Source organism: Ascidia mentula, chromosome 5 (assembly GCF_947561715.1).
Source record: "Ascidia mentula chromosome 5, kaAscMent1.1, whole genome shotgun sequence".
Taxonomy (NCBI): domain Eukaryota; kingdom Metazoa; phylum Chordata; class Ascidiacea; order Phlebobranchia; family Ascidiidae; genus Ascidia; species Ascidia mentula.
The window spans coordinates 7,244,835-7,259,091 of NC_138570.1; the positions used below are offsets into that span (position 1 = coordinate 7,244,835).

At 41.8% G+C, this 14,257-nt stretch overlaps 3 protein-coding genes across 4 annotated transcripts; all 3 read right to left on the bottom strand.

Annotated features, from left to right (window-relative positions):
• Window positions 1-98: 98 nt before the first annotated feature.
• LOC145903851 (uncharacterized) lies at window positions 99-7,674 on the bottom strand. Of its 2 annotated transcripts, XM_082992023.1 has the most exons (19): window positions 7,145-7,674; window positions 6,645-6,898; window positions 5,795-5,844; window positions 5,348-5,534; window positions 4,476-4,618; window positions 4,239-4,414; window positions 3,821-3,962; window positions 3,656-3,756; window positions 3,486-3,584; window positions 2,825-3,118; window positions 2,432-2,521; window positions 2,114-2,275; window positions 1,824-1,935; window positions 1,611-1,759; window positions 1,346-1,416; window positions 1,171-1,281; window positions 1,006-1,103; window positions 598-775; window positions 99-239 (listed from the first exon to the last, which is right to left on the bottom strand). In XM_082992023.1, the coding sequence occupies exons 1-19, from the start codon at window positions 7,392-7,394 to the stop codon at window positions 114-116; spliced, it is 2,793 nt and encodes a 930-aa protein (XP_082848149.1). In that variant the 5' UTR covers window positions 7,395-7,674; the 3' UTR covers window positions 99-113. The 2 variants fall into 2 exon arrangements, with proteins under 2 accessions (XP_082848149.1, XP_082848150.1); XM_082992024.1 differs by lacking the exon at window positions 2,825-3,118.
• A 448-nt stretch (window positions 7,675-8,122) lies between these two features.
• On the bottom strand, window positions 8,123-9,339 carry LOC145903446 (uncharacterized). Its single transcript, XM_082991527.1, has one exon. The coding sequence runs from the start codon at window positions 9,276-9,278 to the stop codon at window positions 8,439-8,441; it is 840 nt and encodes a 279-aa protein (XP_082847653.1). The 5' UTR covers window positions 9,279-9,339; the 3' UTR covers window positions 8,123-8,438.
• Window positions 9,340-12,077: 2,738 nt separating this feature from the next.
• LOC145902979 (ribosome-recycling factor-like) lies at window positions 12,078-13,229 on the bottom strand. The gene has a single exon (XM_082991070.1). The coding sequence runs from the start codon at window positions 13,199-13,201 to the stop codon at window positions 12,386-12,388; it is 816 nt and encodes a 271-aa protein (XP_082847196.1). The 5' UTR covers window positions 13,202-13,229; the 3' UTR covers window positions 12,078-12,385.
• Between the last annotated feature and the right edge of the window lie 1,028 nt (window positions 13,230-14,257).

Sequence of the window (14,257 nt, forward strand, 5' to 3'; positions counted from 1 at the left end):
ACTCTATGAAAGGTCAATAAGGCTGTAGAAACGGAAAGGAAAGAGCATTATCCTATGTAGAAAGTGGCAGTGGTGCAGACGACCAAGGACACAATAATTGGAAATGAACGTCATCAGATGCTCCGTTCTGTTGATAATGGGTTGCTTACGATAGTTGAGTGTGTTAGAGTGAAGAGAGGAAGGTAGGTGAGGAAATCGAGCACATCCATGCACGTCAGATGTTGCCACGCCTTTCGAACCTACAACAGGTACATACTTTAAAACAAGTTCTCTGCCTTGATTTTGACGTAGAAGAGGAACATAAAACCACACCGCAAATTGCTTTGGGGATTTTGCGTTGATGTTGTTCTCTTACTAAAGGATCAGCCCAGACCTAATGCGTAAACTGTGTAGGCATTTTTACGTGCGGCTAAACTATCACGTGTTATGTACATTCGTTGTACCTGACATTATGAAATGCATGCTTACCTGGTGATGCTATTCCTGTGGAAAATACCGCAACTTTGCATTTAATCGCACAACAATGGTAAATAAGACATACACTGCATTTGTCGTGCTGAAACGTTTTAGACCGAAACCGCGGAACCACGAAATTACCTGCAGTTCGTGTTGCGGCGAAATACCGCCAGCATGCAGCTCAATCCACAAATTGTCAAGTGATATTGTGTTGTTTCCTTTGTCGTCAACGTGACTTTCAAACAAATTCTTGGCCTTCCACATCACGACGTCGGCTTTACTTAAGTCCATTTCGGCGATAAGGTTGCGCGTAAAGTCGCTGAAAACGGAAAGCAAGACAATAAATTTTAAAAGGCACATTGAGATGGTGTTTTTACGTAACCTTTGTATTTCTTAAGGAATCACTTTGGTAAAGGCCCATAGTTACAGTGGTTACGACTTTCAGGCATTTTACGATATTGCCAATATTGTTCAACGTAAATTTAAAGAGTTTTTAAATATATATTGCATGAGCTTGTATGGGTTTCATTTTCCAAATATGTAACTTACTCTAACGTTGCAATGCGCTGCATCAGTGACACTATGATTGAAAAGAGATGAAAGTCAATGCTTCCAGCAAACACATTGTAGTTGGCCATTTCCAGGATCTGCAATTTTAGGTCGTTAAAAGTGCAGACTATTTCTATTATTCTACACTGGATAAAAATAACTTACCCTGAAAACGTAGTGAATATCTTCATCAATTGCTTTCTTATTTGGAAACATTTTTCGAATTGCTTTAACGGATTCTTGACAACTCAAGTAACCATCTTTGTCGCGATCGACCTTGAAATAACAAACATTTAAAAATTTATGCAAATTAAACATCTTCATAATGTCCTTCTCTTACCTTATTAAACGATCTTCTATACAAGTCCAATTTCTCCAGGTTAAGAATACAATACTTTGAGAGAAAGTCGTCTGTAACAAAACACATATCATGTTGTTGAGTATTGTTGCGCAATATTTTACAACCGCCAACGACAGCAAATTGTTTGTCACCAACAGGATGTGGTAGTCAACAAACTGTACATCAAATGGAACACGTGCATACATTAATGAGCAATTAACCGTCATAGTCATAATAAAAGGACACGTAAAAAGTTTCAACCCACCGTCTAGGGGCGTAGTTGGCGTGTTGCCGGGGTTGGGAGGTGGAGGAACGTTCCGCAACATCTTCATCTTGTCGAATCTTTCACTGACCCGTTTCCTTCGTTCCTCCGCCTGCTTCATTCGCCGCAGTTCGTCCAGTACCGCCTGGTCCCTGATGACGTATGTTCTATATGATTTCGAAACTACCCGTGTACTCATTACGCAAAGGATTTTACCTTACTGCCTTGCCCCTGCTCCTGCGGCTACCTTCAGACGGAGTGGGCGACGAGCTGTGAACCTCGATAAGACTTCGCAACGATTTCACAGACTTTCCGCTGCCCTGGCGGCCTGCAACAATTAAGACATGTAATATTGCGATACTGTTGTTTCCAGGCATTGTAAATTTAAAAGAACTCTCAGTTAAAAGGCACATCCACGTAGCTTTTGTGCCAGAAGGGGAATTCCTTTAAAAAAGACACGTAATTACTGCGGAAACAAACCATTATTTTCACTTATTCCATTTTACCCTTGTAAGTAGGTGGTGGAACAATTGACGTTTTACGAGTGGTTGAACCAGTGGCGGTCGATGAGTCGCTTTCACTGCCTCCGTCCTCAACTTTCGTGATTGGAACTGCCACTGGAGGGCGCGCGCGACGTTTTGGCGGTGGTGGCTTTCCTCGCATTTTACCTGAAAACCCCATTAAACTGGACCTTGGGGTAGCAAAGTAAGTGCTACGCGTACGCTAGAACTCTACCACGTTTTAAAGTATGCACAACACTAAATCATATGTGTTAGGAGACTAGGTCAGAACTAACAGCTACAAGCAAGCAACATATGTCTCACGAGGAAAAAGCACAGGAGACGAAGCGCGGCTGCGGAGACTCGATTCGGATTCACTGACGATCACGGCGACGTAAGAATCACCTGAGGACTCTGCAACGATCATTTAGTGATAATAATTCTTGGGTGTTGTAAATATTTAAGTTAACACGTTTTGTGCCTTGACATAAAAGTCTCGAAGACATCTCTATGTAAATTACGAACAATACTTCATTGGAAAACAAATCTGAATTACTACACTCCAAGACAAAGTTGCTTTCTACAATTTTGCCATAAAGCTTTTACATGGTTGAGAAAATTTTTCATTTAAAAGCAAAATAGGCTACAAAGACTTTCATTTTTAAGCATTTAGGCAATTTTTAAAGCATGAGGGAAAACCCATGGATTTTATGTGACCTCCTGCAGTTGATGCCTCGTCATCGCTTCGATCAGTGGAAACTTTTCCGCCCTCAACGACGACAGCGTCATGTTCGTTTGCGTCACCGACACCGAACGAATCGTGAGTAAGCTGATTTTCATCGATTTGGTTCGACTGTTCATCAGATTCATCGTTCCGCTCGCCAGGCCTCGTTACGTCAGCGTTGCTATAGTCACTTGGCTGATTTTCGGTAATTACGTCTGATTGAGTGTCGCTTTGTATCTCTTCAAGCATTTTTGATTGCTCTACGCAGTCGCTAACGTCTTGCAGGTCTACGTGACATGCAACTACGCTTATTTCAATAACGCCACGTTTCGTTAGGGTTTGTATCTCTAACTTTTGCACAATGCAGGTTGTAAAGAGCATGCAATATTTTGTAGGATTACTGTTAATTTATTTTATCTACAGCTACTGGCATGGGCATATACGGCATAAGCTAAACCGCCAGGTCGCATTCGCTTCGGCAGAATTGCATTGGCCACCGCAGTGATCGTGTAAATTTCCAATTTGTGAAGTCAAAGCAAACAAATACAATAATTTGCCGAAACTACAAGAGAACCTCGTGGTTTGCCAGTGCACTTCATTAGTAGAATATATACGTTACAGAACCATTCAACGATTAATAATGCAATGCAGCACCTTGGTTAAGAGCGTCACTGCCCTCCGTGTAACCACTTTCAGCCGTGTACACACTTTCCCTTCGTGATGGCAGAGGCGAAAAATCGATGGGGTCGCAACCTGAAATCATCAAGTTCCCATCGTAACACTCGCCCAATAGATTTGTAACACGTCGTCACAACTGAACGTACCTCTATCGACGGTTGTGACAATTTTATGTGGTACAAGGATCGCTGTTTCCATTGACGATTTTGTGTAGGGAGTGCTTGTTCTCGATTGAACAACGGCGACACTAAATGCGCCATAGTTAAAGATTTTATATAATTCCTATAAGAGGTGCAAAAATTGTCAATTACCTGGGGCTGCTTACTACGGATACAGTCTCGTCGGTCATTGTGGCGTTATCAATCATCCACTGATATTTTCGGTCCTTTTCATTCGGTAGCACCAACTTTACTGACGCTCCTCTTTCCTGTATCGGGTCTGGCTGCTTTTGATCTAAAACGCGGTTAAAATATTAGGGCGGATCATCGAGTAAGCTCACTGTTCGCATATAGTCAACAGTACATAATGCTTCGGGTAGACCATCGTTTAGGTCTTAACTAAAGTTTTTTGTTACATTTTTTGCAAGCAAAATCAGCAACATTAGGATTAGCCGCGAATTTAATTGCACATAACAAATATGTACTATCCACCAAAGACATTCAATAAAAACTTGGTCACTGTACACTGTAATCACTGAAAAGTTTCAAAACCCTGTTTTTTAAGACATACGTATGTTTTTCGGTGGCCGCAACCAGGGCCGCTTGATATCCCGGTTTGTTTTCGATTTAAACGGGTCTTTGGGTATTGTAAGTGGTTTTCGCTTTCTGCGTTTCAGTTTTTCCGCTGGGACCAGAGACCTCTCCTCGTTATCCTCGCGCCCGCGCTTCTTGTGGTGAAGGAAATACCTGGATTGCCGTGAAAACAAACCTTATGGCAGAGTTCAATTGGATTTGCTCTGGTTTATACCTCGGACACAGGGAGGGAATCCAGTTACGGACTTCCCAGTGCAAGTTGTTGTGAAAAAAGTCGTGATGACGACAACACACCGGCAAGTATTTCGTCGTTACTGTTGTGGACTTGCCAAAGTGGAAGTACTCAATTCGCTGCCTCTGCAAGGTCAATGTTATGTATGTAAATACGAAACCGATGCCCTCGTTTCGGTATGTAACAAAGGATGTGTTAAATTGGTGATCAGAATCTTAAAATATTTTGTGACGGACTTGATGGACATATACCCATCAAGCTATTACAGGTACAAACCGAACCACAGTCTTTACGACACGTTCCAAAGCGTAATTACATCACAACGATATCAAGAAAATTGAAAATTTGAGGTTGCCAACAACCGTGCTAAAGACACCGACAACACACTTACGCGGGGATTAATTTAATCCCTCGCGGCATTCAAGGGGTGACGGCTTTGTAAAAACAACCTATCCGATAAATCCGAGCATCTTTATGGTCGCGTGCTACTGTTTGTTTTGATGTCAGCGCGTGTTTTTGAACATCCACAAGGACTTGATTGAATTGAGGAGAAATAAATCCACGGGGCGTAAGACGACATTTTCACAGTCACAAATCGATTTGCCAATCCAGTATTTCCCTATTTTGCATTCATCGCGGAATTGACAACGGAACGAAAGCAAGATTATTAAACAAACACAGCTAAGAAGCAAAGGCATCTCTATGTCGTCTTTCCTCTTTTCTTTTTACAACACCCATGCTAAATCAAAGATAAGCATTGAAAAAAAAATTTTGCGTGTGAATTTCCGGTTTAAACCAATCACACCCATTGGAGATTGTCCTATGTTGACACAAGTAGGACTCCAATTTCTTACCGTGTTCTGTGAAATCCACGCACCAAGACGTGGAATCCACATCAACGAATCTCTCGGCATTTTCGCCTCGTCCTTGTGCAGCTGGTTGTAAGGCTTGGCGTCAAGTCCCATCGTGTAGTGCGAAATCCTACTTTGAAGGCCCCGCGATCGGGATCCGGGCGTTTGTCGGGATTTAGGCCTCGCACCTCTTGGGAAATAACATTTTGCTATTGACAGGAGGTTACAGTACATACTTCATAAGGTGTATGCTCTTATGGCGCAAAAACCTTTAACACAATCCCAAACTGTTTTGAAATGTCAAATGCAATTTTAAAATGGTTGGAAATACAGTGTAACGTTTTTAAAATATCTTTAGTTTTCAATAAAATATAATTGTACAACGACGACATTGCTGCACTTAAAGAATAAGGGCAAACGGTAGATGGGTTTGTTGAAATTAAAACTTACTGGTCGTCTGCCGAATTGAGGTATCTTAAAATGGAGTACTGTTCGCATATCTGTAAAAAAAATTCCAACGTCAGACATGACTAACCCAGGCAAAGTTTAATATCCGCCGTCTTTCAAAAACATTTGAACACGATACTTTAAATTGAAAATACCACATGAAGAGCTTGGCGACGGCTCGTAAACCTTTAGATTGGGCGTAAATATAATAAACCATCCAGTGTCTGTTCGTTTCGCGTTTTTTAAAATAACCGCACAGCAGGTCATGGAACCTTTTGGACGGGCACAGGGCACCTGTGACGTCTCGGGCCACTAATGCTTCGTCGCACAATCGAAACCCCTGTCGTGCCTTGTTTAGGCAACAGACTTAACATGGAACACGCGGCGTTGTGGTGGGTTGTACACAGTTACTGTCGTCCGGCCGTCATGTTGTTTAGGGGTTTGTTTGAAGGTCGCGTTTGTGCGTTTATTATTAGCAACCGGAGGTATAAGGTTACTATGGACTTGCACCATCCTAACGAGCGCAATGCAACCTGTTCAGTGCGCTTAGAGGTACGATGATAGTATTTTAAATGCACAACACTTTACAATCAAAGTGTACAAATTCATTATTTTGATACCGTACATACTCGTGCTAATGTTTACATACGTCTCACCAAAAGCTTGTGAGAATCCTGTTTCTTTACTTGTTAAAACAAGTTTTGAAGATTCGCAAAAACAAAAAAAACTATGCATGTTAAAAAATACGGGGTGGAGCAGGTGCATGTTTTGCAGCACGCACAGGTCGCTCTGCTATATCAACACATCACGTCACCTACTACAATGTTATGTCATCCACTGTTTTCTATCAAACCTTCAAAACATCCGCTTCGTCGAACCCCGGGCTAGTCTGTTTCCTTTGCTTGATAAACGCGTCTCTTAGCAGCTGGTTATTGGTGTTGGGGGGTAGGTTTGATTGGGTGTCGCAGGCGTCTGGCGAAGAAATGGAACAAACCGGGATGACTTTTGCCCTGTGTCTGTACTTGCCAACTGTGGGAGGGGCTTTCAGCTCTGGAAAGTTGACGGCGTTTTCTCGGAACGCTGACAGCCTGTAGTCGCACTTCTGCTCTGTGAAAATCACGCACTGACACATAACATACATTGTATGGGTTGACAATGCCAAACATAAGTTAATTGTTTGCGACTGGAACGGACTGCTGTTCTCTGCTTTTTATTGTCTTGATTTTCCACAAGATTCACTTTATCCAAACTATACTAAAAAAAAATCATCGAATCACGCACGTTTTACATTGAAAAAGAAAAGGCAAACACAGCTTGCATGACAGTTATTGTAATAAACAAATAACTATTTACCAGGCATCTTTTCCCGTTTTTTCACATTGATCACAGGCAACTTGACGACTTGCTCCCCTGGACTAACAGGTTCGTCATCCTTGATCAGTCCGTTTTCTTGGCGCGCTACCAGCAGTCGAAGTCTGTTAATGTCTCGCGGTGGACTCAAATCACTGTACATCGCCATGCGATTATCACGAAAAGAAACTGATACATTTTCAGCGTTGCCAACTCCAACGTCGGGAAGCTTGTTCCGATAAGCGAGATACATGTTTCTGACGAGATAACGGTTACGCCTCCCGTATAAAATGCGCGAACAACCTCGAAAGGAGTGGTCTAGTTACTCAAGCGCACTGTAGCCAAATGTGTATCAAAGCGAACAGTCCATGCGGCGAGTTCGGCAACGACGTAAAAACGAACGCCTTTTGTGGAGCGATCGCGTACAATAACGCGTTAGCCAGGGTCCACAGCATAACCGTGTACGCCTGAAAGCAAAGCAAATAGTAAAGTTATTGCTTCCCGACAATAAACGTGCTGCGGTTCGGCGACCCTTTTCGTAATACACCCTTTCACATGAACTTGCGCGTAAAAAGAGATGTAGCATTTCAGACTTGATCCTGTCAATTCACACCAAGTACACGTGAAGCACCTCAAAGAAAAAATGTCATAAAGCTTTGGGTGTTTTGATTTGCTCCAACGCACATTCTTTGTTTCTTACTTGAATGGATTGTTTCATCAACAAAGCTTGTTTGTTTTCCTTTCTTTATTGTGGAATACTATTTAGCCACTGTTTCGTATGTTGAGATTATTGGGGTCTACTGGAGTTTACCAATGAAACCTAAAAATGCAGGTTTGATTTCAACGAAACCTACTGCCAATGTGCATTTGAAACATATTTCTTCTATCACGTTTATTGAGATGAAAACACAGTTTTTTCCAAACAACGCATATACTACTAAGCAAACACACACTTTTTAGAAGAAAATAGAATATTGCACAATTAGATGCTGAATTTCGTATCATATGGAACTGAAGACTTGGAGATGCACAGTGCATGGCAACAGAAATTAACAAAAGTCAACATGGAGGACACACTAAACCGCGACCTTTAGCAATAAACACAATATTGATCGGTAAGCGTTAAAACGTCCCAAGCATTGTCTGTTTTCATTGCTTCGTTTTCATAACCGAAAGATATGCATTCTGACTTGCGAATTCACCGACTTCCAGCCTTTTTCTATCCCTTGTGTTGAACATCCTGTCAGCCAACATGCTCAGTCGTTTTAGCCCTGGAACAATCGACTGTGCAGGAACATCACTTCTCGTCATTGTCCTTTTTTAACGGCGTACCGTCCGCCATCATGAGCTTGCTACGCAATGAATGGGATACGCAGGCAAGATTGATGGTATCGTCAATGATCACGCGCCGAACGCAGTCACACTGACTCAGCAGCTTGGGAAAGCTGAGGTGCGCATTTCCGGTCACTGAAATTTCCTCGAGCTCTTTTAACTGGACAATTTCCTGCCCCAGCGACACCAACTGGTTGTCGTCCAGGTGAAGGTGAGTGAGCTTGATGAGAGAAAACACGGGTGAGGGCACTTGCTTCAGTGCACACGTGTTCAAGGCTAGCTTTTGCAGGTTCCAAAAGCAACAAATCCCGTCGTCTATTTGAATCCCCTCGTTGCCTCCCAGCGCCAGCACAACTAACTTTGTAAGATGGGTCACCTCGACCGGTAACGACGTCAACCCGCACCAACCCAGGTCCAGCCACGTGATGTTCGTGAGCTTTTTCAAAGGAATAAAGCTCGTTAGTTGCGGCATGTTGCCCAACCCTAGTACTTGCAGCTTGTGCAAGTTAGACCAACACCCGGGTATCGTTGTCAACCCGCATCCCCACATGTTAATCGCCTGCAGATCTTCGAGCTTTCCCAACACGTCGGCCTGTTTTAGTTCGGGATTGTTGTTAAAACTGACTGCCTGCACGTCCCGGAATGCGTAGTACTCGATTTCAGCTATTGCCGGCGGCACGCCGTCCAACTGGCAATCGTCCAAGTCCAAAGTCTCCAGGCTGAGGTTGGACACATTATCAAGCTCCCATTCCAGCAGCTCAAAGTGTTTCAGTAAGTCGTACATGGTCCACTTTTCGATATCCATCGCCCAGAGTCTGCACTTGTTTACATACAGCCTATATAAGCTCGTCGCTGCACGGCAAACGTACGAGAAATGCTCGGTTAGTTTAGGGGATGCAATGCGATCGCAGCTCGAATGAAGCCGGAAATTGTATGCTTTCCTGGCTTAAACGCTGTTCAGTCACGTGGCCTCGTTTCTAGTAATCAACGAACGGTTGATCGATTGCTAAAATGTTTGGCGCTCTCGAAATGTGACAGAAACTTGGTCACGTTTTGCCCAGCGCCTATCACGCGTCAGGCACATTAGTGCAAAGGACTATTGTGTGCCAGTGTTTAACATATTGTTCGATGCTCCTAAAATGGCGCGAAGGTTTGCACCGCCCCCCTAATAAACCGCATCGTCGTTTTTACTACAAGCTATGGGTTGTTACCTCATCGTTAAGGGTCTCTCCGAGGCCAAGCTGTCTGCCTTCCTGTTTTGTACACGAAACAGTGCCAATGTAAATAGCAACTTTCACAAACTTTCTACTACATGTATACACAGGTCTAATCCTTTATTATTCTCAAAAACTTTCTTTCTTGTAACCAATGGAAACTATTGGTAAAAAGCGGCGATTTGTTTCGCGCTATGCACTCGTCCCATGCGGCAGTCGCAGCCAACGCCCGGCTACTACAGGATCCCATGCAATCGTGTTATTAGTCATTGTGACGTTCGCGATTGTCCGTTGCGCAAGGTGGAAGTCTCTGTACCGTGCTCTCGCGTTACCGTAAACAGAAACGCGGATGCCCTCCACGATTAATCGCGTCTTTTCCAAAACGCAGGCCGCCATTCGTCCCTGCAGTTCTGAAAATCGAGACGTCGCAAGCGCAGAAACCACCGTTCCTGCCCATACACAGGCAGAACTGGCACTTCGTCCAGTTAGATATCGATAATAGGAAGCGTAGTGTACGATTGACTGACAGCTTCAATGGATTCGACCTGCGTTTTACATTTCAACAAAATGCAGCGTGATCGCGTCACTGGCCTGACCTGACTTCCTCCAAAATGCATTGCCGCACATGTTGCTTTATCGGTCCTATGGGCATTGCATGTTTCTTACCACCGCGTCCCGGTTTTCAACAACTCAACTCTATGCAACAATTGCCCAACTTGCGTCAATATCACGTGAGGAGAAAGCACCTTCAGCGGCACATATGCGATACGTGAGCACCGGCTGGAGAAAGCACGCAGGCTTGCCATATGACACTGCGGCTGGGAAATTACACGCAGCATGCAGTTTAGGGGCTTTTGGGCACGTTCGCGTATCTGGCAATATTTGAGCGTTACACCAATGCATTCGGGTCTTAGGAAGTGACATGACAACCAGATATCGAATTTTTATAAGCTTTGTTACTGTATCAAAAATCAATAATCAGTATTAGGGCAGCTGGTGACTATATATCCCATACGTATTGAATCACCGGAAACATCAGTTAAATGGGCAGGTCAGTCATTCAATGCGGATATGCAATCGGCTAAAAGGTTAGCTTGCTTCGAACAAACAGCAACATTGTTTGGTCGTAAAACGCTAACAAAGATTCAACATTTGTTTTACAAATATACAGCAAACAAACACTTTGAGGCAATAGTGCTGTTATGCACCAGGAAAAACTTGGATGTAAAAATAGGCTATCGAGTTCGAGGTTTTTCGAAGTTTCAGGGCAGCGATCGCCGAATGCACGCTACCTTAAAACTGCAATATCACTATCTAGTTTTCAGTTCTCTACCGCCACCTAAATAATTTACGTTTGATCGGCAAAAACTATTGGGCAAGAACATTGAAGCAAATTTACATCAGGCCTGCTATTAAACCAGTCGAATTTTACAACGTATGTACTTCTTACAAATACCTACACAATGTAAAGTCGTTTGATGATTGCTCAAGCACAGTAGTAATTCGCTCTCGAAACTTATTTGAATAAAGACACTCGAAGGAGTTATAAGGGGTTGATTTACTTGGGGCTAACAGGTCTTTTATAGTATTACACTTGCGTGCGAAAAAGGCCAACTAAAAAGCCGAAACAGTTGCTCTCACCCAGGATTTCTGAAACTGCGAGCCATGAAACTAAATCGGTGTGCCGCAAATTTTTCACCCAATAACAATTTATTAATTCTAACAAAGATTCGGCGTTTTTTTGTGAAGCAAGAAAACACAAATTATAAGAGGTAAATGTTGCCACGGCAATTATTACGGCAATCGTTTTTCCTCTACGACACGAATCAAGAATAAACAGCGTTACGGAACTTAAAGCTGCGGTTGAAGAGCTGGGCGTGTGTTTATCGGATATTTAGTCCTGAATCATATCAATTTGTTCACCCAGCCATGGCCACACACCGCGTTAGGTGTTGTTGTTGCTGCAATATAAAACTGACCTCAAGTTCACGAAAAAAGAGGATTCACGCATGACGTGGCCCTAAAAAGGTTAGAAACCCCTGCTCTGACCGCTGGACAAAGTATGTACGGAGTGTTTGTTTGTGCTTGTGATAATGTGTTTCGTGCAATACTTTGCACCTGGATTTCTCAACCACTGGAACCAAGGTCTGAATTGTCTTTCTTCACAACCTTTATTTTTTTAATTACTACATAATTGGCTCTGCAACGTATGTTTTGTGTGTAAGGATGCAGTTGAGTGTTGATCTACAACAATTAAGCATTTAAAATAAGAAAATCTCAAAACTATTCAAATCCTTAACAAACAACGTCTTCAAGAAATCAACCTTATTCCATTCCAGCAACACATTTTTTTGTGTGGCAAACTTTTGCAGCAATTTAAAAATTATCAAATAACCTTGTGCCTGAACCCTTTTATTTTTTGAACACATGTTTGTTTTAATAAGCATCTACAGTTTTTAAGTCAAGCATGTATTAAACAATGAAAGCAGCCATGCAAGGTTATTTGACATTTTTAATTGCCGTTGCAGCAAAGTATTGGGTTTAAATTTTATTGTAAATGCTGTACCACATTAAAATATGACCAAGTCAAAGCTTGGCTACTTACACCAAATTCTTCGCCAGTCAGGATTACATGATCATATGAAATCATTCCAAATTACACAAATTTTGGGAGAATGTCTTCAATATGGGTTTGACACTAAGGTTCCAGAAGAGCACTTTCTTTAGTCTTGCTTATTTGATCTACTTGTGTAGCATAGTGCTGCCCATATAGTTTCAATTGCTCTGCAATGTTTTTTTTAAGGTCAATGCTGATACTTTTGTCGGCAAATATTTGATTTGTTTCCTTGGTAACCAAGTTGTGTATGTCACTTTTACTCAACCCAACTCTGACCTTGACTTTTTTTACCAGATCCCGGCGATATTCAGCTGTTGCCTGAGAAACTGCGACCTTAATTATTGATCCTGTGACTGTGGGATTGCAGTTTATTGAACTCTCCTGGAGCACTGCTTGAACTTGGGGAATACACTCAGGAAAGGCCACCAAGTCAATAGTCACAAGTTTAGGTGTTACTCTTACAATTTGACCGATATCACACAGGTCAACAACCTCATCACCAACTGGAATTTTCAATTGCTCGAAACCAGACAAATCTGTTCCAACTCTGAAGTTTTGGCCCATGTCGTGTTGGAGGTCCTTCACCATTTCTTCCAGTTGCTTTTGTATTTCAAACAAATCGATCAGGTCTTCCACATCACTTGGGCTTACCACCTGTTTTATTTTTCCTGCAGCTGCCTTGCCCTTTTTTTTCAGTTGTACAGTTGACAAATGAAACCGTCGATAACAGTTCACTATGTTTGGATGAGAAGTTTGTGACTGGTTCTCATTACCCTGAACATCCCTGATGTACAAGTGATTGCATTTCGTGAAGATTCTTTTGGTTTGAACTGACCGGAAGTTATGGATGAAAACTTGTGACTGCAAGGTTTGACGCAGTAGCCACTTTAGTGACATTTTTCGTACATGCTAATATACAGAAAATGAACCTAAATAAACAGAGTTTGCCTTAGTGAATTCAGAATAACTCATGCAGAACAATTGCAGAAAAAGTAACATATAAACTAAAATAAGACAAACTCAATCTTGAATATTGTTCCCTATGTCTGTGCTTGCTGTGTAAACACTTCCACAGATGAGATTGGTGCGATAATTACTATTTTACTGCAAGTTGAAAATGAAATCAGCCAAAAAAATCTTATAAAATTATTTTTTCTTTTTAGTTTATGCATGACTGAATACAATTTCAAGCTATTTTTTGCAAAAGTTTATCATTACGTACAATTCAAAAATGCACTTTTCCAAAAAATTGGTATATTGTGGAAGTAAATGAGCCAATAATCGTCAGCAGGCTGATAGACAGCACACACTTTCGACCCAACAGGTCTAATCAGTGCAGCTAATTTACGTGACACAGAGCCGACAACACTATTGGTTTCCAAGCAGTTGCATGGCCATAGTGCGTTTGCTTTGGCTAGATTGTCGGCAAGGCCGTTTCAAGTCACCAGCTGATGAGATCTGATGGATTGAAACAGTGCGCACTATTTACGGCTCGTTGGCATGATCACATTTCTTTTAGCACGACTACTCAGCTCTTCATAAAACAAACTCTTTTCTTTATTTACAGATGTCATTTAGCAAAAAAACAGGGAATTAGGTTTGGCCGAAAATTGCAATGCTTTTCAGAAATTTTTCTCAGCGTGGTTGTGTTATTTGTTTTAATAACAGTCATACATTTTTGTTGATGTATTTTTGATTTGCTTCTTTATTTGCCGTGACATAAAGTCATGTTACACCAAGCGTGAAACTATTTTGAGTATTTTTATTCATAAAAACACGATTTACAAAAAAATCCCCAAGTACGAAAGTACAGTACACTGATTTCTACGCAAGATGCGTTTGTTTTTTGATAAGGAGTCTGCAGAAATACTGTAAAATACTGTATTTCCCATTGATTTTTTTGCTAGTTATGTTGTGTTAACTATGTTCTTGTCAATGTTATTTTTAATAGAA